The 21,791-nt window shown below is 61.0% G+C and overlaps 1 protein-coding gene across 1 annotated transcript; it reads left to right on the top strand.

The window, feature by feature from the left end:
• The first annotated feature begins 1,466 nt into the window (after positions 1 to 1,466).
• PPP5C (protein phosphatase 5 catalytic subunit) lies at positions 1,467 to 21,773 on the top strand. The gene is made up of 13 exons (XM_075537000.1): positions 1,467 to 1,634; positions 7,942 to 8,183; positions 12,673 to 12,820; positions 13,506 to 13,627; positions 17,474 to 17,539; positions 17,814 to 17,912; positions 18,283 to 18,388; positions 19,455 to 19,597; positions 19,732 to 19,819; positions 20,253 to 20,293; positions 20,388 to 20,566; positions 20,971 to 21,052; positions 21,207 to 21,773. The coding sequence occupies exons 1-13, from the start codon at positions 1,514 to 1,516 to the stop codon at positions 21,267 to 21,269; spliced, it is 1,500 nt and encodes a 499-aa protein (XP_075393115.1). The 5' UTR covers positions 1,467 to 1,513; the 3' UTR covers positions 21,270 to 21,773.
• Positions 21,774 to 21,791: the final 18 nt, after the last annotated feature.

Below are 21,791 nucleotides of genomic sequence, written 5' to 3'. Positions count from 1 at the left end.
TTCTCGAGCGAAAACAGCGCTTCAGAGGAGCATGAGCGGCCAGAAAGCGGAGTCCACAGACACAAAAGGGGAAGACAGTACATGCACCTTACACCCAGGAGAGATTCTACCTGAAAGGGAGAGGCCTGCCCTCCGCCTGTGCAATTTATCCCCTCCTATCCATACTGGGGGTGGGGGAACGACAACGTGATTGCATTCCCCACCGGGGTGGGGGGTGCGGGGAGTAGCTGCAATCCCCATGGGGTGAGGGGCGTGGTTGAGGGTATTGGCCGTTCTCAGTGGTTGAGTTCAGGCGCACCTGTAATGTGATGTTGATGTCGTCACTGGTGCCTAACGTGCTTGCCTCACAGGTTGACCTTCACCTGTGTCCAGGTGACCTTGGTCTGAGCCTCCCCAGTTTTGGATTATCTCCTTAGGTGCCTGATTTCGGCCCAACCCCTCTGTGGTGGCAGGGCCAGCTCATTGTTTTTTAGCGTAGGCACTCGGTGGAGAGAACCCCCTTTTTTAATCCCTAATCTTCCCACCGATCAGTTGTACTTCGTCCAAGGCAGATTCCTCTCTTGGGTCGCTAGGAGATGGCACGGATCCCATGACAGTGAGTTTGAAGTTTGGGAGGGGCAACGATGATCACATATTGGAAAAGATCTTTCTAACTTCGTGGGAGTGGGGGGGTAGGGATGGAGGGGGGTTGTTGGTAAACTAAAGGGAGGCTGAAGGTGAGCTGCAAGCCAGACAGCAGCTGCAACCCTGAGAGAAGCCGCAGAGAGAAACCAGACTCATTTTGAAAAGTCAACAGGATTTCAGAAACTGAAGAGGCAAGCGTGTTAATAACCCTAAGTTATGAAGGTTGCAGGAGACCTGGTCGCGGAGCGGTTGTTACTCATAAGGCTGCTAACCACAAGGTCAGCAGTTCAAATCCACCAACCGGTCCCTGGGGGGAAAAAAAACACGGGACTTGCTACACCCATAAAGAATTCCTCTCAGAAGCCCACAGGAGCAGTCCTACCCTGTCCCAGGGGGTCGCTTTGAGTCGGCATCGACTCCATAGCCAAGACTTTGGTTCGGTTTACTGAGGTTGAAACTCTCTTTTTGAGACACCTCCCATTTTTTCGGAGACGGGTAACTGACTGCTCGGAGAGGAGGGCTGACCCAGGGGGCTGCACAAAAGCAGGTAATGGGCGTTCAGGCTGCCGCCCAACCCCACCCGCCAGCCCCCGGGGACGGCGGGGGCCACGCCGCACCCTCCTGCCCCCGCGCCCCCTACCCCACCCCACCCCACCCCACCCTCGGCGTCGGCTCCACCCGGAAAGGGCGCTGCCTGCGGACCCTCCGGCCACCGGGTCCTCGGCGCGCGCTCAGGGGAGCGGGCCGTGCGCACGCGCGCCGACGGCGCCTTCCGAGCCCGCGCTTTACGACACTTGTGCGGCAGCGGCGGCGGCCACCCGGGCTGCTTCGCGACGGTTCGGCCGGGCGCCGCGGGCTGCCGTTGCCAGGGTGGGGGTCGCTTTGCGGCATGGCGATGGCGGAGGGTGAGCGGACGGAGTGTGCGGAGCCCCCCCGGGACGAGCCCCCGGCTGACGGCTCTCTGAAGCGGGCGGAGGAGCTCAAGACGCAGGCCAACGACTACTTCAAAGGTGCGCCGGCCTTACCCCCCCGGGGGGTGGGGCGCGTGGGGGGGTGGGGAGAGCGGCCCGGGGCTGCCGGGCCCGCGCGGAACCATGGCAACGCGGAGCGGCAGCCCCGGCGCGGGGCAGCCACTACCAAATGGTCCGGCGTGGGGAGGCCCAAGATGGGCGCTACCAAGGAGGCGACACAGGGGACCAGGGCGACGGGGAGAGTACCTGGTAGTGGCATACGGGGCGGGTACTGCTGTGTGAGGAGACTGAGCAGGGCGCGACCGAGGTGCGGCGGGGTGCTGAGACCTTGGGAGAGGTGCTCCTTGGCGGGGAGACCTGCAGAGGACGCTACCAAGTGGTGACATGTGGCCGGCGACTGCGAGCACCGCGCCGGGGGGAGGCCTCCGGTGGGCGCCACCAAGTGGGCTTTGGGGGTGGGGGTGGGGGGCGAGCGTCCCAAAAGAGTCGGGGAAGTGTAGGGGAGTCAGGGGTGGGGGGAGGGGGAAGATCTTTAGATTGGAAGCGACAAGGGGTGGATTCGGGGTGACCCGTGGGGAAGGGAGGTGAGATGGGGTATGACTTAGCATCTCTCGGAAAACGAGGTGCGGGCCACCCACTCATTAACACAACCCGTTCTTGACGGCGTGTCTGCCCTAGGCCAAGGACGGTGACCCATTCTCGGGGGTACAGCACCCGTGGGACAGAAGCGCCCTCCTTGCCCGTGTACGAGTTGCACTCTGGCAGGAGCCCCAAACAGGGAGCGGACCCAGATTAAGGCGCTGCGTGCACGTCGGGGAGAGCGCGGGTACAGAAAACCAACAGGAGACTGAAGCAGGAAATAAGGTTAGGGGCCTGCTTTAGGGAAGCGGCACTAAAGCCGAAACTCAGAGAATGGAATTGGGGGTGGGGTGGCCCTGTCCCATTAAGTGTTGCCCTGCTACCTGCAAGGTCGTCCGTTCGTTCAGACCCAACCAGCCCCTTGGTGGGAGAAAGATCCCATCTAGGATGGCTGTGAATGGGAATCAACTGAATGGCTGTTGAGATTCCAGGTGGGTGGAACAGCATGTTCAGGAGCCCTGAGGCAGCAAAGGAAAATGCTGGTTGGTTGGAGCTTTTAGCAAGTTAGGTCCAAAACCAAACCCTGCCACAGATCCTGACTCATAGCTACCCAAACCCAGGCCTCTGCATCACGAAGGCAGCAGTCTTGCTCCTGCAGCCAAGGAGACTGGCGGTTTTGAACCACTGGCCTCGTGGTTAGCAGTTCAATGCCCAGCTGGGGCAGGAAGGCGTGCTGATAACAGGATGAGGTGCAGACGAGGCCCCGAGCCTGCAGAAATCTCGGCAAAGACCAGGTTGGATGTTCCTCAGAGACCTAAGGGGGAACTGCTGTGTAGGGAGACAGGCTGGGAAGGCGCTGGGGTGCCATCCATCAGTCTGGTTGGAAACCTGCAGTGCTGGGCCTGAATGAGCCATCGTGTCTGTCTCCCCGACTCCTCCCCCCCCCCCACACACACACACACAGGACAAGTGTCAAAAGAGCAGGGGGCTTGGAAAGGAAGGAAAGCCAGGAGCGAGGTGGCCGGAATGCTGCGGGGAGCACACGGATGCTTCCCAGAGGAGGGCAAGCGCCCCTAGTCAGAGGCTGCCAAAGCAAGGACTGAGCGCTGGTCATTGGATTTGGCCACCAGGACACTGGCAGTGACCTTGACCAAAGTTGTTTCTGGGGCCTGGCCTGGCAGGGGTGGCAGCCAGTCGGAGGTCACTAAAGAGAGGAAGACGTGGACACAGCATGTGTTGACGAAAGTTTCCAATAGTGTATTCTAGAGTAGAACTGGAAGTGGGGGCTCAGGAGCAGGAGGGGCTAACCAAAAGTAGTAGCCGGTCACCATGGAGTCAGGGAAACCCCGAGTGGGTCAGGGTAGAACTGTGCACTGCCACAGGCTTGTCAGCTAGAGGTAACCAGACCTTTCTTCCGTGGCACCGCTGGGTGATGCAGCCCTTCGGCCTTTGGGTTGCAGGTGGTGGGTTAACCAGATGTGCCCCCAGGAGAGACTGGAGTGTGATCTAACAGGGGACCTTGATGCAGGGTGGGGCTAGATTTGTGGCCTGGAAGCCCTGGAGATGGGTGGGAGTACAGAGGGCAGAGCGGGTTCCTTGGATGGTCTGGCCTGGCCGCATCAGAGAGCTGATCGGGAGGTGAGACTGGCACGCAGTGAGGCAGGAAGCAGAGCTTTGGGGCCCGGGTTGGTGTCCCCTGCGGACTCCCAGCTGAGGAGTGCTCACTCACAGAGTCAGGACACCAGGAGCCCAGGGAGAGACTAGCCTTGGGGGACAGATGAAAGGTAGGGGGACCATGACATGGAAATTGACCCAAGAAGTGGTTTAGTGTGGAAATGGCGGGGGGGCCTCCAGTCGTTAGGAACAGGGTGGCCCAAGGTAGAGCCTGGCATAGGGGGGGCGGGCATGTTGGTGGCAGGTGAGACCTCACAGGTCTGAGTTTTCTGCTGGGGAACTATGGGAGATGTCTGAGCAGGAGAGGCACTGGGCCAGGTTTGTGCTTTAGAGAGAAACCCCCTCCCCCCAGCTGCCATGTAGAGGGGGCAAAACTAGAGGGTGGGAAACCAGAAGAAGGGCTGAGGGGGGCCCAGGAGGTGAGAGAGAGGGTGCAGGAGAGGTCAGGGGAGCAGGCTAGGACATGGCTGTGGGGGTGGAAGTGAGTGAGTGGATTGGGGAGATGTCCAGGCCCTGTCTTGACTGGACTTGGATGCTGAGGGGGTGGCAGGTGGGGCTGTCCCTGGCAGGGGGCAAACAGGAGGGCTTAGTGCTGAGTTGAGTCACCAGGAGGGGTCCCTGACCTCCCCAGATCTGGAAGCCAAGCTCTCAGGAGCCAGAGGGGCCTGGCCTGGAGCCAGCACAGGGGTGAGGGGGCCCCTCCAGGGTTGGTGGTCTGGCAGCCTGGTTGGTAGCCTACAGCCTGCTCTAGTCCCCGTTGTGGGAATAACAATAAAGGAATAATTGCGGTTCTTCTGGTTCCTCTGAATTGAGGCCAGGCAGCCACCTGCAGTGTGCAGTCTGCCCCCGGGCAAGACGACCTGGCCCTGCTGGTTTTATAGAGGAAGCTGAGGTGCAGAGAGGCAAACCACGGCCCAAGGTCAGGGCGTGAGCAACAGGGCTGAGCAGCAGGCCACCGGATATCTCCCTTCCTCAGAGAGTGTGTATGTGTGTGAGTGAGTGAGTGTGTGTGTGTGTGTGTGTGTGTGTGTGTGTGTGTGTGTGTGTCTCCCCCTATCCGTCCAGTCCTTATCTAAAGCCATCCTGACCCTGGGGAAGGGGGTGGTGGTGGTAGTGAGAGTCACGGGGCTCAGGGCCCTCTGCGTGGCTGGGTCCTTGCTGAGCTGAGACCCAGTCGGGAGGCCCCAGCAGGTGGAGTCAGGGAGGGGGTCGGCTAGCTCAGATTGCTGGAGCTCACCTCTCTTCTCTTCCCCTTGGGCTTCAGCACTCCAATCTGTACCACAGGGGCTGGGTTGACTGGGCTTAACCCCCAGGAAGCCCCAGAGCCCAGAGTTGGCGGGGAAGTGGGCTGAGTTTCTTCCTGTGGCCCGCCCAGTGAGGGCTTCCCCCCTAGGCCTTAGTTTCCGCTTTCAGGATGCGGCCTGGCGTGTGGCTTTGGGCTCTCACGTTTGTCAAGTGCAGAGGGCAGGGCCCGGCTCGAGCGCCCAGTCAGACTGAGCAGGTGCACACAGTTCCCATTTGGGGTGAGGCTGGAGGCTCGAATCCCCCAGCTGCTCCCTGGGAGGCAGGGGAGGCTGTCTGCTCCCGAGAGGGAGGGTTTACAGCCTCAGGAGTCCACCGCCTTCCCATCCATGGGGTGGTGGTGAGTCGGGTAAGACTGGGCAGCCCTGGGTAAGGTTTCGGTCGGAAGGAGAAAAGCCTTTCCCGGGGGCTGTGGAGGGTGATTTGGGCGAGTAACTACCTGCAAGCACGAGGCACCTTTCCAGGAGCCCTGGAGGCAGATCAGATGACACGTCAGGTTGCTAAGTTCAAGCAAAGTCAGCAGTTCAAAACCACCAGCTCCTCCGAGGGAGGCAGGTGAGGCTGACTGCTCCCCATCATCGGCCGCCTCCGGAACCCACAGGGGTCGCTCTGAGTCGGAACGACTTGAAGCAGTGGCAGTGAGCTTGGTTAGTAGCATTAAAGATGAAAGGCCGTGCAGGAGTTGGCCGGAAGTCAGCGTTGGTGGCTGGGGAAGACCTGGTGGAGGCGTGTGGTCCAAGGCCCCTAGATTCCCTCCCTTTGGTCTTCCTTGCCTTCCCTTTCCTCCTAGGCTCCCTGGGGTGCGGAGCGTGTAGGGAGGGCTGTCTGATGGCTGAGAGCAGGCAGGGTGCGTGCCATCCCTGCTGCCCAAGATCTCTGCTCAGCTGGCAGAGCTGGGTGGGGTAGCAAGCTCCCCAGCCTGCGCCAAAGGGCCACTTGAGTAACACCCCTGCCCGAGTGCTGGCCAGACGGTCCTGGAGTGCAGCCAGGAAGCCGGAAGGAGGGAGTCCTCGAAGGTGCTGGCGTTCCAGGGAGGGTGGTCAGAGCAGGGGCCTGCTTTCCTGGGGAGGCACACCCACCATGCAGGGACAGCTCAGAGTCAGGGGTGCCCGAGCTGTTGGAAGGGGTGCCAGAAATTAGTTAGCCTGGCCATGCCCCAGGGCCCCTCCCTTCTCTAGTGTCAACTGGGACCCTCTTCCTCCCCTCCCGTCACCTGGCTGACCCCTCCACCTTCCAGGTCTCCGCTCCAGGGGCCCGTGAGGTCTTGTCCATTCTGGGTCACTACTTCTGGGGGCAAATGTGTCCCTCCCACAGGACCTGAATGTTGAAGAGGTTGGAAGCCAGGAAAGACACAGCCCCTCCGTGCCCCCTCATCACCCCAGTGCCTTGACTCTCCTCTCTCAGCCATGCTCTTCTCTTCCCACAGCCTGGCACTCTCCTCCCACCCCTTGTGGTGGGGCTTTGTAACTGTCCCCCCAGCAGGCCAGGGACCTCCTCTGGGCTCTGGCAGACACCACTGTGTCCCCAACATCACTGGGCTCTGAGTGCAGACTCAGAGTGTGGGAATGATGGGTGATGTGTGGGTGAGTGAGAGAGTAAGTGAATGAATGGGTGAGTGGGTGAATGAATGAATGTGTTTCGTCTAGAGAGAAGGTAGAGATTAAATTAAGGGCAGGGGGGGTCATTCTTACCCCTGCCAGCCCCAGGCTCCTTGCCATTCCCTAGAGGCTGCCAGGTAAGGGTTGGTGGGTACAGGGATTCTGGCGCGGGCCTTGACATGAGGACTTGGCAGAGGACGGCCCCAGCTCTGTCCTCCCGGGGCTCGCAGTCCAGAGGGAGACAGGCTGTCCTAAGGCAGATAGGCCTATAGTGGGCAGGACTGGGATGGGGTCCCGACCCACCCTGAGGGCCCATGGGGCCTCCTGGCAGAGAGGAGGGGTGGAGGCAGGCCCAGGGTGCTGTGTGTGCCTCAGGACAAAGACCCGCAGGCCTGGACTAGGGGAAGCAGGTCAGCCCCCACCAGTGGGGGAAGGGCCTGGCTAGCACAGGGCAGAGCCAGGAGTGGAGCCCAGGCCGCCACTGTCTGTCTGCAACCCCACTGCCACTGCCGTGTGGCCTCGGGCACCAGTGTTCCCCCTCTGAGCCCTGGGCCGTCCTATGGAGGGACCCGGGAGGAGGGGCTGAGCCCAGCTCTGGCACATGCTGGCTGCCTGTGTGACCTTGCTGGAGACCAGGTCTCTGTCACATGTCAGCTCCCAGGGGTCTGATGTGCAGGGCAGGACACAGCATGGGTCGTGCAAGTGAAACCTGACCTTTTCCCCCCTGCTCCATGTTACCTTCTGTCCTCAGAAACCTTTGCACTTAGACACACTTGTCCAGACCCCGCTGTGGGGCGTTGCTGCCCCTCCCGTCTGTGCGTCGCTTCCATCTCCCTGAGGTCTGAGTTGTCCCCTTCCCCACCTGGCTCACTCCTTGGGCTCGTTGGCTTGTTCGGGGGGGAGGGGAGGGCTGGACAGCTAAGGGGCTCCAGGCAGGAGCGCCCACCTCCCATGTGCGTGCCCAGTACTCACCTCCATTCTGGCCACACACCCCGTCCGGGGCCCAGGAGGGACTTGGTGACCCTGGTCAGCCGGGAGTCCCGGGCGCTTAGTGCTGGTAGCTGGCACAGTGGCGGGCATGGGGGAGCAATCCCAGAGGGTGGAGAGTCCCTATCCGTGGACGGGAGTGGGAGCCAACGCTTGGCTAGAGCCTGTTCTTCCTGGCCTGCCTCACGTGCCCTCTTCCTCCTCAGCCAAGGACTACGAGAACGCCATCAAGTTCTACAGCCAGGCCATCGAGCTGAACCCCACCAATGCCATCTACTATGGCAACCGCAGCCTGGCCTACCTGCGCACCGAGTGCTATGGCTACGCGCTGGCCGACGCCACGCGGGCCATCGAGCTGGACAAGAAGTACATCAAGGGCTACTACCGCCGGGCCGCCAGCAACATGGCGCTGGGCAAGTTCCGGGCCGCTCTGCGTGACTACGAGACGGTGAGCTGGGGTGCGGCCCGGGCCCCGGGGAGTGGAGCAGGCAGGGAAGGAGGTGGAGTCCCAGGGACACAGTGTCTCCGAGAGCCCCGTGGCTGGGTGTGCCCGGCACTGCCATCATCCTGTGTGCCCCTGTGCACGGTGCCTGGCCTCGAAGGGTTGCTGTGAGGGGAACGGTGGCCGGAACCGGGTCAGGGTCCCTTCTGCTGGCGCTGGCAATTCAGGGTGGGTGGGCTGGCAGGTGGGGATGAGGGAGGGACGTTGAACTCGGGAGATCCACCCTGCCACCACTGCTGCTCCGTTGGCACCAGTGCTGACGGCAGGCACATGCCAAGTGCCACCTTGTGCCCGACCCATGCTCGGCCCTCACTTGGTCTGGCTGACTGAGTTGTCAGAGCAACCCCCCGAGGCGGGTGGGGTGACCCTGTGGGTGGACCCTGTGAAGTGGGTAGAACCCCGTGAGGGGGATATGACTGCGTGGGGTGGACACGGCCCTATGAGGCAGGCCCGGGCCAGTGAGGCTAGTTCAACCCCATGAGATAAGAATGGCCTTTGTCAGTGGATTTCACTATCACGTACACCCCTTCCACATTGTACAGATGGGGAAACTGAGGCCCGGGGAGAAGTCACCTGCCTCAGGACGCCCAGCTGGTGCGTGGCCGGGCTGGGATTTGAGACCAGGCAGCCTGGTCCTGAAGGGCCCGTTTCCCCAACTCACAGACTGAGCTTTCTGTGTGCCCTGATTCACTTGGCACCGGGCAATGCTTTGTCCGTGTGTGTTGAAGAAATTACTCTGCCACCCTTCCTCAGACCCCGCCCCCCCCCCTAGTGTCCTTCATCCAGAGCTCTGAGCAGCCCCTGTTACGTCCATGGGTGTCAGGGAATAAGGAGAGGGCGGCCTCTGGACACAGGCAGAGGGACAAGCTGGAGGAGCAGCACAGGATATCGGGAGCAGAGCTGTGTCCTTGGGGGCTCAGGTTTCCTGACCATTTCCTGGGCTCAGCTCCTCCCATGCTGTCACTCAGCCCTCCCCCAGAAATGGGGCCCGGCAGTGGCTGCCTCCTGGCCATGTCAGTGGGGCTCCGATGAAGTGTGGGTGAAAGGCCCAGAGCTGGTGTGCTCAGGAGGGGAGGGGATGAATGACCGAGAAGGCTGGCTCTGGGCAGGACGGGGGGCGGTGGCGGTGGTGGTGGTGGTGGTGTGTGTGTGTCGGGGGCGGGGGGGGGGCAGCTGGGAGAAGACAGGGTGTAGAGGGACGGGTTTGCAGAATGGTTTCCCAGGTCAAGAGCTGGGATTCCTTCCATGACCCCAGGCCTGCCTCCTCGGCCTTGTCGAGACAGGTCTGAGACTGTTTGCCGAGTCCACTGTGATGCCCGTACACAGCCGTGGCCCAGTGTCCTGTAGCACTGGAGGGCAGGCCCCACGTGAGCCTGCAGCCCTCACCTCCTGGCCTGCTGCCCACCCTCCTGGCAGCACATGGCCGGGGCAAGGGGCCATGTCCTTGGCTGGCTCCCCAGCAGTTCCCCCTCCTGTGTCCACACACACAGTCTGCTCTGGGCTTGTGGCGGATGCCAGAGTTCTGTGGGGAGTGTTCCCGGGCCTGCACTGTGTGACCAGGAGCTGGACCCGGGGAGCAGAGCCAGGGCAGGACCCTGGTTGAAGGTGATGAGCCCAGAGCTGGGCCTGGGGCGAAAGGCCCTCCCTGAGTCCTGGGGCCCCAAGGTGCTTGCTGAGTGACTGCTGGGCTCGCACTCTTGGCATACACATGCAGACTTTGGAGAGCCAGGTTCCGGTTCCAGATCCCTGCGATCAAACGACTTAGCCCAAGAAAGCCAGCCCCACGGAGGCCCTGGCCTCCTCGGGCTGAGGAACGCCATGCTTGCACTGTGACAGAGGTGGACGGGCACTGCGGGCCGATGAGAGCATCATGGACACGCAGGGAGCACAGGCTGTTGGAGGGATACCTGTTTGACGTGCTCTCTCGGATTACACACCTTCAATGGGGGCGGGGGGAGGGCTCTGAAGTGCAATAAACGGGTGTGCCCTGTGCATTCCACTCTTTTTGCATGACAAGGATGGAAACAGGCCTCCCCTAAGGCTGCCCAGCTGGGCTGTGACAGAATGGGGACTGGTCCCAGCCTGTCGGGCTCCAGAGGCCTGGCTTAGACTCCCTGGCGGGCTGTGGGGGTCAGTTTAGTGGACAGAAACCAAGCATCCTGACCATCTCTGAAAATCAACAGTTGTTTGTGCTTCCTGCTGCCCCTTGGAGTGCAAGCAATGCATGCTTGTGGCCAAACCAACTGGCTCAACTTCGGCAGGCCGGGGCTCACCTCTGGCCCCCAGAGGTTGTACTGCAGACATGGGAGTGTGTGGGACTCCCAAGAGCTGCCCTGGCCCACAGGGGCGCGTGCGGCTCTGCGACTGGGACTCTGTTACCACCACACCATCCTCCCGGGCATCTTCCTTGCCCACTGGCATGCCCAGCTCTCATGGTTGGTGGTGCTGTGGGGTCACGCCTTGGACCCACCCGGTGGCTCTAGGGGAGAAAGTCCTGATGATGTGCCTCCCCCCCCCCCCCCCTAAAGACGACAGTCTAAAAACCGCCCCTGGTACTTCCCCTCTGTCACGGGAGGTCACAATGACCCGGAATTGCCTCCGCAGCTCCCATGGGCGCCCCCCTACCCCACCCACAGGAGCCGCCAGTCAGCTGGCCATGCCTGATAACCCAAGCGAGATAGGAGCTCTGATTCACTGCAGACACGGCCTTTTAAAGCGCAGCGAGCTGACAGCCTGGAGACCTGGCCGGGCTCCCGAATGGCAGAGGGCCCCTCCCCAGGGTGGCCCGGCCTTGCTGCTGCTTCCTCCCTGAGTCAGCCACTATGAGACCTGAGAACCCATGCAGCCTCCGGCCCTGGGGTAGGCCTGGTGCTGCCTCCTCACGCCACCCCTTCCTGGGGTGCTGGTCCATCCCCCCGACCCCCTTCTAGAAGCCAAGGGAGCCCCACCCAGAAACGCCTAGGTCCAGCCCTGCCTCTGCTCCCTGGAACCGGCCTCCTGCCCGCACCCGCCCCAGCAGAGAGGCTGGGCCCGGTGGAACCCCAGTGGCTGCTTGGGTCAGCACAGGGGCCCCTCATCTGCCAAAGGCGCACTGAGGGAGAGGCCCCGCCCACGGGGAGAGGGGAGGCCCGCGGCCCGCAGGGGGCGAAAGGGAGGAAGCTGGCAGGTTTGGGGAAGGTGTGTCCTGGCTGGTTGGCCGCCCGCCCAGCAGAGAGGCTTGGACTTTATCCTGGAGGCCTGTCGGGCCACCCGCCCCCGCCCCAGGTGCAGCAGGCTAGCCGCCCGTCTGGGCCTGCCCTGTCAGGAGGCTGCCGCCGCCGCCAGTCCCATCCCCGCGCCACTATTGGAGATCCGCGCACCCCTCCTGCGGTGGGGAGGGGGGTGGCCACGCCCCCTGGCGGGGTCTGCGAAGTCCGGCCCTTCCTGTTAGAATCGCCCATACCTCTCCGGTCCCATGTGTGGAGAACGCCGGTGCCCTGGACGGTGATGGGTGTGATCAGCCTGGCACTGGGGAGCCCCACCAGCCCACCTCGAAGGCTCGCTTGCCTCTTAAGGGCACAGCAGCCCTTGGAGGAGAAGCTGCCCTAACCCCCATTGTACAGCAGAGAAAAATGAGGCGCAGAGCCTGTGGAGCTGAGATTTGAACCCAGGGCGCTTGGTTCTGTGGCCCCAGTCTTTACCTCCCTTCATAGGAGGAGGTGGAAAGAAGCCATTGATCCCCATGCCCCCCTCCCCACTCCACACCCTAGTCCTCCCCAGCAGCCCCGGCAGGTAGGGGCTCATCAGCTGTGTTGCTGACTAGGTTTCCCTGGATCTTCCAGACTGAGGAACCCTAGGAAGAAAGGCCCGCCACTGAAAACCTGTGGTCCACCATCAAGGAGATGACCCAGGCCCAGCAGCATTCCGTCCGTGTGTGGGATTGCCAGGGGTGGGGGCCAACTCGGCAGTGACCAGCAGTAGGAGAGAAAGCTGAGGCCCAGGCTCTAGGCCACCTAGCCGGCCTTGGGATGAGCCTGGCCTGGGAGTCGTGACTTTAGACCTGACCCACCCTTTCCTCCTCCCTGTGGTGATACCATCAGGAAGATGCATACGCACACACCACACCCCACTGGCTGTGCTCAGGGCCCAGGAAAGCCCCCAACACTGAGTCCTGGGCAGGTGGCCCCGCTGGGCAGATGGGTCAGGCTATGAGAACCAACTTCTTGTATCCCCACGACAGCTCTGGGCGCAAGGCCAGGTTTGGGTTCAGAGACCCAGCTTGTAGATTAAACACAACCAGGCTGGTCTGGGAGTTCCAGGACTGCTGTCGGCCCATTGTTACCACAGGTGGCTGGCCCAGCAGCCCCTGAGTCTGAGCGGTGGAGGTGGGATAGAACCTGGGTCCCTGCCCCAGCCTGAGCACTGCTGCCTCTCTCTGCCCCCCTCCCCTGCCCAGGTGGTGAAGGTGAAGCCCCACGACAAAGATGCCAAGTTGAAATACCAGGAGTGCAGCAAGGTGGTGAAGCAGAAGGCCTTCGAGCGGGCCATCGCGGGCGATGAGCACAAGCGCTCTGTGGTGGACTCGCTAGACATCGAGAGCATGAGTGAGTCAGTCGCACCCTGCTGCCCTGCCCCAGAACATGCTCGCCATACCCATACACGTGGGTACGGTGCTGGGGGGAAGCTCAGGAGCAGCCCCTCCAACTGCATTCCCCAAGCTGGCCTTCCAGCGCCCCAGCTTGAGTGGGTGGATAAGCCCCGCCTAACCCCACCATTTGTGAGCGCCCCACCACCACCAACACACACACACACACACACACACACACAGGTCTACGCATCCTACAGGCCTCTGTGCCATCTGCCCTCGCTCCCCTCCATGGCACCAGACTGTCAAGTCTTCCAGGGGAGACTCCCCCATAGGTGAGACTCTCGGTGGTCCCCTGTGGGTCACAGTGACCCTGAGAGGGTCAGTGAGCTCCTGTGATATGGCAGTGCTGCTCCGGGCACTGCGTCTGGGTCTGGGACCCAGCAGTGCTTGTGCTCGTGGGGTGGGAGTCAGCGAGTGAGTCGACTGTGCCAGTACCGCACAGCCAGGAGAAGGGGACAAGGGGCCTCTGAGACAGGAAACGCCTCTTGGAACCAGGTTGGGGGGACAGGAGTGGCCAGAGGAGGCCCTTGACCCTCTGTGTCACCTCCCCTGACCTGCATGAGTCCAGAAATGGCCACGCTGGACCTCGCCCCTTGTCACCATGGCTGTGGGCCCTGACTTGTTCCCCACTCACACGGCAGCCATCGAGGACGAGTACAGCGGGCCCAAGCTGGAGGACGGCAAAGTAACAGTCACCTTCATGAAGGAGCTCATGCAGTGGTACAAGGATCAGAAAAAACTTCACCGGAAGTGCGCTTACCAGGTAAGACACCTGCCAGGTAACAGGTACCTCACCTGTCAGCCACTGCAGATGCCTATCAGGCCCAGACCGTATCCCAGTGCTGGCAGAGCTCAAACTGAGCCCCAAGGGCAGGTGCCCTCTGAGCAGCGGGCACTGAGCCTCGGTATCCCTAATGGGAAAAAGGGGAGGAACAAAGGTAGCGGAGGGCCCACGCTTGGGGAGTGTGTGGAGTGCGGGCACCGTGCATGATCTCATCTCATGCCCACGACAGGGGGTGCTGTTACACAGGTACGGAGACAGAGGGCCAGGGAGGTGTGGTGACTCGCCCAGGGTCAAAGGTGAAGGACTAGCAGAACTGTTTGCTTAGAATTTGAACCCAGGTCTCCGTTGCCACCTTTCCCTCAAGGTGGTTTGTTTGGGGTTCTGTGACCAGTACCGGCTCTGAGGCCTGCCATGTGGGCAGTTAGCCTCCAGGTGTGGCGCTGCTCGAGACCCGAGCTTTACTGAGTATCCCCTCTCGATGAGCCTGCTCTCACCTCTCAGAGCCGGGAGGACACGGATGGGTCTGTCGTTGGTGGACTGGTTGACAGGCAAGTGATGGGGAGCTTGTGCCTACACCTGTGAAGGAGCGGATGGCCCTGGTTCAAATCTCAACCCCGCCCCCGCCCCGAGCTTTGCGGCGCCTTTCTGTGCCTCGATTTCCTCCTGTGTCCCATGCGGGTGGTGGTAGCACCCCCACCTGGACCTGTTGCTGCGAGAGTTAGCAGAAGCTGCACCCGGCATGCCTGCATGCTCTTGGCCATGAGCTGCTGCGGGAGCCACACTGGTGAGTGTGCAGGATCACTGTGACTCACAGTCGACTCAATGGCGGTGGAGGCTTGGTGTTACGTGGTCCGTTTCCTGCCTCTCTGAACACGGTTAGCACTTCTTGCACGAAAGCTGCAGCGTTCTGTCTGCGTCCACGGTGAGGGTGCCATTGCCGGTTGCCGGATCCCGGGGTGACCTTTTTCTTTCAGCGCCTTCATGGCTCGACCTCTTGTCTTCAGGCCTCCGTTACTTTGAGGCAGAATCCAGCCCTCGTTTCTGCCTTGGTTCCTCGAATGGACACTGGTTTCTTCCTTTCTCTCGGGATGTGAGGTTGGTTTTGAGTCAGTTGGCGATGACTTGCCTTGACGAGGTAGCCGTTAGACCTGCGGGCTAACGTCTTCCATCGGTTTTGCGGTGCTCTTGGTCAGCGTCTCCGGGCGTGTTCCCTCCATTTCCTCTCCCTCGAGCTCAGCTCACTGTCTTCCTTCCCGGTGGCTCAGTGTGGGCACTCGGGAACCGTCTTCCTGCTTCTTCCCAACTGCTGTCAGTCCTGCCACAAAACAAAAAGCCTGAAAAAAATTTTAAAAGCCTGTATTTCTGAGTTCACAAACACCCTTTCTAGAACTTCTTTTTCGTTAGTTCTTGAGTTTGTTTGTTTTTTAAAGAAAAAACATTTTACTGGCGGCTTGTACAACTCTTACCACAATCCATCCATCCATCCATCGTGTCAAGCACACTTGTACATTTGTTGTCATCATCATTCTCAAAACATTTGCTTTCTACTTGAGCCCTTGGTTTCAGCTCCTCATTTTTCCCCTCCCTCCCTCATGAACCCTTGATAACTTATAAATTATTATTTTGTCATATCTTATACTGTCCGACGTCTTCCTTCACTCACTTCTCTGCTGTCTGTCCCCCCAGGGAGGGGGTTATATGTAGCTCCTTGTAATCCATTCTCCCTTTCCACCCCACCTTCCCTCCACCCTCCCAGTATCACCACTGTCACCACTGGTCCTGAAGAGATCATCCACCCTGGATTCCCTGTGTTTTTCCAGTTGCTATCTGTACCAGTGTACATCCTCTGGTCTAGCCAGACTTGTAAGGTAGAATTGGGATCATGATAGTAGGGAAGAGGAAGCATTTAGGAACTGGAGGAAAGTTGTATGTTTCATTGTTGCTACACTGCACCCTGACTGGCTCGTCTCCTCCCCGAGACCCTTCCGTAAGGGAATGTCCAATTGTCTACAGATGGGATTTGTGTCTCTACTGCACTCCCCCTCATTTACAATGATATGATTTTTTGTTCTTTGATGCCTGATACCTCATCCCTTCCACACCTCGTGATCCCACAGGCTGATGTGCTTCTTCCACGTGGGCTTTGTTGCTTCTGAGCTAGATGGCCACTTGTTTACCTTCAAGCCTTTAAGACCCCAGACGCTATGTCTTTTTATAGCCGGGCACCATCAGCTTCTTAAGAGTTAATCTCCCAGTCCGAATTTCATGTTTGTTCCCTGTTCACCTTTTCCACCAGATTGGTTAACATAATGCTCAGTTGTTTCACGGCCTCCATGTCATCTCGTGTCGGCAAGACTTGCCCAGGTTCCTGAGGAGTAAGAATCTGAATTGGTGCAAAGCTGGTTCCCATGAGGCACCAGCTTTTTCGCCCATTTCTGACACCAGCTTCTCCCCCCCCCCCGCCCCGCCCCGCAGTGCTTTCTCCTCGCTGGGGGCTCCGTAATTTGTTATAACAGCCGCACAGAATTCACAGGCCAGGCTCAATGGTTTGCTAGGGCAATAGCAGGAACCGCTGGGTGGCTCTCTCAGGCCCTTTCTTCTGGTTCCTAGTCCCCTCTTGGCTTGAGGGTTGCAGCTCTCAACATAGCCCGGGCCGCTGCCCAAAGCAGGCCAGTTCAGCTCCCGCACTGCCCTCAGCCTCGTCCCTGCTGACTGGCCCAGCGCGCAGCCACGGTAGCAGCATGCTCCACTCTCAGCAGCTTTCTGCAGCCCCTGCTGTTTCTGCAGGGTCCCTGCCAGGTTCCTCAAGTCCTCTGTCCCTGCACTTCTTGCATCTGGAAAGCTATGTGAGTTACCTGCTTATGCGAGCAAGTGCCTTGTCATTTGAAAGCACGGCCCTCCCAGCGAGACCACAAACAGGACCAGTCCTCACAAATCACTCAGGGACTTCCTCTATGCCTAGCCCTCAGCAGCGAAGGCTGGGAGGGAGGAGGGAGGGAGCAGGCAGGTGGGAGCAGGGGTGCTCCGTGGCTGGGGCTCCTTGGTACTCTGGTCTGTCACACAGCCCACAGCAGCCATGCATGTTCCACAGGGCCCCCACTCAGCCATGGCCGCGCCCCCAGGAGGAGGTCAGCCACGGACAGCTGACAGAAGGGCTCGCCACAAGTGCAGGCTTCCTGCAGCCTCTGCTCTTGGGCATTTGTTTGTTTGTTTCTCAATTGAACTTTGTTGGTTGTCTGATGGTTCTCACCAGTGAGGTGAGATGGAGCCCTGTGTGACCTTCCACATCCCGACATACCTTGACCTTTGTCCTCGGCACCTTCTTTGCCTGCCAGGGGCCTGCAGAGAGGGTGGAGCAGTCCAGTGGTCTGACTCCGTTTCCCCGCACACTTGGTGCAGCCCCTCCTGTACGTGCACACAGTCCCTCGGTGGCCCAGATGGTTAGGCACGTCCTTACTGGTGGCACCAGCCCCACCCAGTGCCTCAGAGCAAAGAACTGACGACCTGCTTCCGGAAGGGCCTCCTAGCGACCCTCTGGGACAGGGCAGCACCGCCTCTGTGGGCCCCTGGGCCTGAACCTCGGCGGGAGGAGAAAGCCCCGTCGCTCTCCCCCAGAGGAGCTGCTGGCTTCCAGATGCCAGCCTAGCAGTTAGCAGCCTGTCCACTGCCGTCCCCTGCGCTCCTGTGTGCAGGCAGGGGCTGTGGGGCCACATTCGCTGAGGGACCCCCGCCAGTGCCCCGCCCCACACTCCAGGCCTGCTGGACAGCCTGTGGGGGGTGGGGTCTCCCGCCAGCCCTCATCACTGCTTCCCTCCCCCCTCCCAGATCCTGGTACAGGTGAAAGACATCCTCTCCAAGCTGAGCACACTCGTGGAGACCACGCTCAAAGAGGTGTGAGCCGCGGGCGGGCGGTGGGGTGGGGGGATTGCCTGCCTCGGGGTGGGGAGCCCAGGGCCTCACGGAAGCACCTGTCTCGGCCTGCTCCTCCCTCCCACCCCACCCCCTCATCCGTCCAAATCTCTCTCAGCCTTTCTGTCACTCCTGTCCCCGCTGTGTCTCTCACAGGGTCCTTCTGGGTCGGCCATGACCTCTTCTTGGCCCCCTCTGCCCCCTCCCCACGTCTCTCTCTGGGCCTCTCCCTCTCCCGTGGCCTCTTTTCTTCCAGACAGAGAAGATGACGGTGTGCGGGGACACCCACGGCCAGTTCTACGACCTCCTCAACATATTCGAGCTCAACGGCTTGCCCTCCGAGACGAACCCCTACGTATCCTTTCTCCGGAGAGTGCACCCCCCGCCCCCACCTGGATGAGGCTGCAGGAAGAAAGCATGAAGGGGGGGGGAGGGCTGGGCGGGCCCTGGTGGCCCCCTGCGGGGGAGGGACGGGACAAGTGCTGCAGAGGCAGTGTCTGGCGAGGCCTCAGCCGGTCTCTGCAGGGTGTGCGGGCTAGGAGTTGCCTGCTCCATAAAGGGGCCCCCACCTCCGTGGCTTCAGGCCTGTGTAGGTTCTTTGATTGGAGACCCCAACACCCTCCTTGGGGCGGGAAGTCGGGCCAGGCTCAGTTCTCTGCAGGTGGGGGTGGGCTGCTTCCCCCACTCCCCTCCTCCCCTCCACTGAGTTCTCCTTAGCAGGGCAGCTATTTAATGGCGACTTTGTGGACCGAGGTTCTTTCTCTGTAGAAGTCATCCTCACTCTCTTCGGCTTTAAGCTCCTGTACCCAGATCACTTCCACCTGCTCCGAGGTGAGGGGGGTGTGGAGGGCAGGGGGGCTGCCCAACCCCCCGGGGCTCGGGCTCTGCTCTGGGAAGAAGGCGGGCAGACAGCAGGAAAACCTGCCAGTGGTGGCGTTTCCCAGCCCACCGTGGTCAGCGCTCTGAAGGGGCAGGCGCCTTCTCGCCTTCTGTCTGGTTTGCACGAGGGAGGGTGTAGAGCAGGGCCCCGGGCCCCAGGAAGGAGAGGTCAGGAGGCGCAGGCGAGGACACTGAATTACAGGAAGCCAGTGAGGGCCTTCCCACAGTCCGTGAAAGAAGCAGCCCCGTGTCTCCTTCCATTTCACTTCCATGAACTTTTAAAAATGCTGCCCCTTTCCCACCCGCCATACCCTGAGCAGGGCCCTGGCACCTCCTTCCTGGAGGAGGAAGGACAGTGGCCACCCCATGGATTCTGGGTTTCCCAGTGGTCATAAAGCTCCAGGCCTTTCTTCCAAGGCTGGGGTGGGTGGAGGTGGGGCCTCCATCCTGCTGGGTTCCCGCGTGTCTCTCTGTGTCACGCCTGAGAGACGGGGGCTCTCGGGGAAAAGAGATGGGGGGGGGGGCTGCAGTTCCCTGGAGGTGACAGTGGCAGGTCCCACCCGAGGGCATAGTGTGCCCAAAGACCTGAGTGAGTGTGGCAGAGGCAGGCAGCCACCTAGCTTGTCCCGGAGGGTTTGGTATGGTTTTTTTGGTTGTCGTGGGCAGCAGATGGCCGGGTCTTTCTTCTGCAGTGCCTCTGTACCACCGACCTCTAGATCAGCAGATCAAAGCCAAAGCCCATCAGTCTCTTCCGAGGCCTGCTGACCCACAGGGCAGAGCTGCTGGCGCCCTGGAGTGTCCGAGGCTAGATGGTTAGGCAGCGGGCAGTCCAGGTTTGTTTTCTGGAGCTGGCCCCTGGAGGGTGGTGCCACGCCACCAGGGCTCCTTCTAGATTAGCAGCCACGGCCATCCCCCCTGAGGGGGCCGGGGACCAAGACACCACTCCCCAGCCTGCCCCCCTTCACCCACCCGGATGTCTGAGAGGGGCCGGAGCTGAGTAACCCTCTCACTTGGCCAGGCAACCACGAGACGGACAACATGAACCAGATCTACGGCTTCGAGGGCGAGGTGAAGGCCAAGTACACAGCCCAGATGTTCGAACTCTTCAGCGAGGTGTTCGAGTGGCTCCCGCTGGCCCAGTGCATCAATGGCAAAGTGTTGGTGCGGCCCCTCCACTGACCACACACAAGGCCCTATCTCGGAACTGGGGGTGGGGGTGGGGGGTGGGGCTGCAGCCAGAGGGCGAGGGGGGGCGCTCCAGCCACTGCCCCTCCTCACGGAGCCTCCACTCACAGATCATGCACGGAGGCCTGTTCAGCGAAGATGGCATCACTCTGGACGATATCCGAAAGATAGAGCGGAATCGGCAGCCCCCGGACTCAGGTGAGGGGTGGGCCCGGGCCGGCAGCTGTGTCCCCGGCACAGAGGACCTCTTGGGCTCTGGCCTCGGCTGGATCCCTCCCAGCCTCAGATGGGCTATGTGCTCACAAGCTGCTCTGTCCCTCCTGCGGGGCTGAATGGCTGGTGGTCTCTGAGCTCTGGAGCAGGCAGTGGGCTGGAGTTATTGTGGGACACAGTTGACCCACTGTGTGCAGTCTGATCTTGGTTCTCAGGGTAGGAGCCCCCAGAGGGCTATAACCCCGGGTGAGGGTGGACTGAAGGGGTGGGAGGGGAAGCCATGCAGGCTGCTGGCTCTGAACCCCTGCCTCTAGCTCCTGAGTGGATCCTCGTGGGGGCTCCTGACCCAGGTGAGCCACACTGTGGGGAAAGTGAGGAATGGGGGCATTCCTGACGGGTCCCTACTGTGTCCCCACAGGACCCATGTGCGACCTGCTCTGGTCAGACCCACAACCACAGGTAAGCATCCGGGAGGGGAGGTGGACAGTAGTGGGGGGAAGAGGGGTCAGCAGGGCCAGAACGACACGCTGTGCTTCGTCTCCCCGCCCCCCAGAATGGGCGCTCAATCAGCAAGCGGGGTGTGAGCTGCCAGTTTGGGCCTGACGTCACCAAGGCCTTCCTGGAGGAGAACAAACTGGACTACATCATCCGCAGCCACGAGGTCAAGGCCGAGGGCTACGAGGTGGCGCATGGCGGCCGCTGCGTCACAGTTTTCTCCGCCCCCAACTACTGGTGCGTACCCCCAGCCCGGCCTCTGTGTTCCCTGTAATGATATTACAAATTGTGTGCCAAGCCCTGTGTCATCCCCAGCCCTGTGGGGCCCTCTTCCATGGACCTGGGTCACTGCCCTTTCCTGGGGGGGGGGGGGGGGGGCTGAGATCACGCACCTGCTCTCCCCTCAGTACCCTGATCTCTCAGTCTGTCTGCATCTCCTCTGTCCTTTCTGCTGTCTGGAGATTTCTGTCTCTGCTTCCATCAGCATCTAGGGGCCATGGCCTCCACCCGTATGTGTCCCTCTCCCTTTGCTGCCTCTCCACTCAGTCTCTCTGGCCTCCTCTCCCCCTGGAAGTCTCCTCTCTGCCCACCATCATGTTTCCCTGACCCCCTGCCTGCTCTGCTCGGTCTTGTCCCCACAGCGACCAGATGGGGAATAAGGCCTCCTACATTCACCTCCGGGGCTCCGACCTACGACCCCAGTTCCACCAGTTCACAGCAGTGGTGAGTGCCTGCCTTGGTGTCCTTGCTTGGGTCTCAGTGGCTGAGAGGCCTGGTGAAGGGGGCAGTTGGAGGGGGATCCTCCTCAGCTGGTCACTTGGAGAAGACTGCTTGAAGCCAGCCCATCTCTGTGTGTCTGCCCTCCCCACATCCACAGCCTCATCCCAACGTCAAGCCCATGGCCTACGCCAGCACGCTGCTGCAGTTAGGAATGATGTGAGGCGAGCCCACAGGGAGGCCTGCGACGGGCCCTCCGCTCCCGAGACCCGGCCGGCCAGGGGTGGAGCAGGCCCGGCCCAGGGCCACGCCAGACCCCCGTTTACTTTGTAAAGTTTGTATTTATTCCCCCTTTAGGTTTGCAGAGGGGGTGGGGGCAGAGCAGGGGGCTGGCCAGAGGGTCTGCTCCCTGGACACAGGAAGGAGGTGGAGAGGCCAGGGCCGTGGGGCGGGGCCCGGCCTGGGCATTCTGAGGGGAGACCAGCCTCAGGCGCCAGGGGGGCCACCAGGCTTCCCAGCACCCCCGTTTGCTTGGCTCCTCCCCACTGCTAAAGCAATAGGGCCCCTGCCATAGGAAGACCCCCCGGGAGGAGGGTCATCAGGGAGGCCTCGCCCGAGCGTCCCTCCTGGAAGCCCCAGGACAGGGTTAGGCTGGGCCCACCCCCTTCCCCCAGCTGTTTTATGTCTGTAATTAAATATGTTCAAATAAAGTCATTATTGTAAGTCAGCCTGTCTTGGACGCCTG

This window comes from Tenrec ecaudatus, chromosome 18, assembly GCF_050624435.1.
Source record: "Tenrec ecaudatus isolate mTenEca1 chromosome 18, mTenEca1.hap1, whole genome shotgun sequence".
NCBI classification, from domain to species: Eukaryota; Metazoa; Chordata; class Mammalia; order Afrosoricida; family Tenrecidae; genus Tenrec; species Tenrec ecaudatus.
The sequence above is the reverse complement of the archived record's forward strand: the minus strand, read 5'-3'. Positions and strand labels throughout refer to the sequence as shown.

Coding starts and splice junctions, on each gene's coding strand:
- PPP5C (XM_075537000.1), top strand. CDS start 1,514: ATGGCGATGGCGGAGGGTGAGCGGACGGAGTGTGCGGAGCCCCCCCGG. Junction 20,294..20,387: donor GGTCAGACCCACAACCACAG/GTAAGCATCCGG, acceptor CCCGCCCCCCAG/AATGGGCGCTCAATCAGCAA. Junction 20,567..20,970: donor TTCTCCGCCCCCAACTACTG/GTGCGTACCCCC, acceptor TTGTCCCCACAG/CGACCAGATGGGGAATAAGG.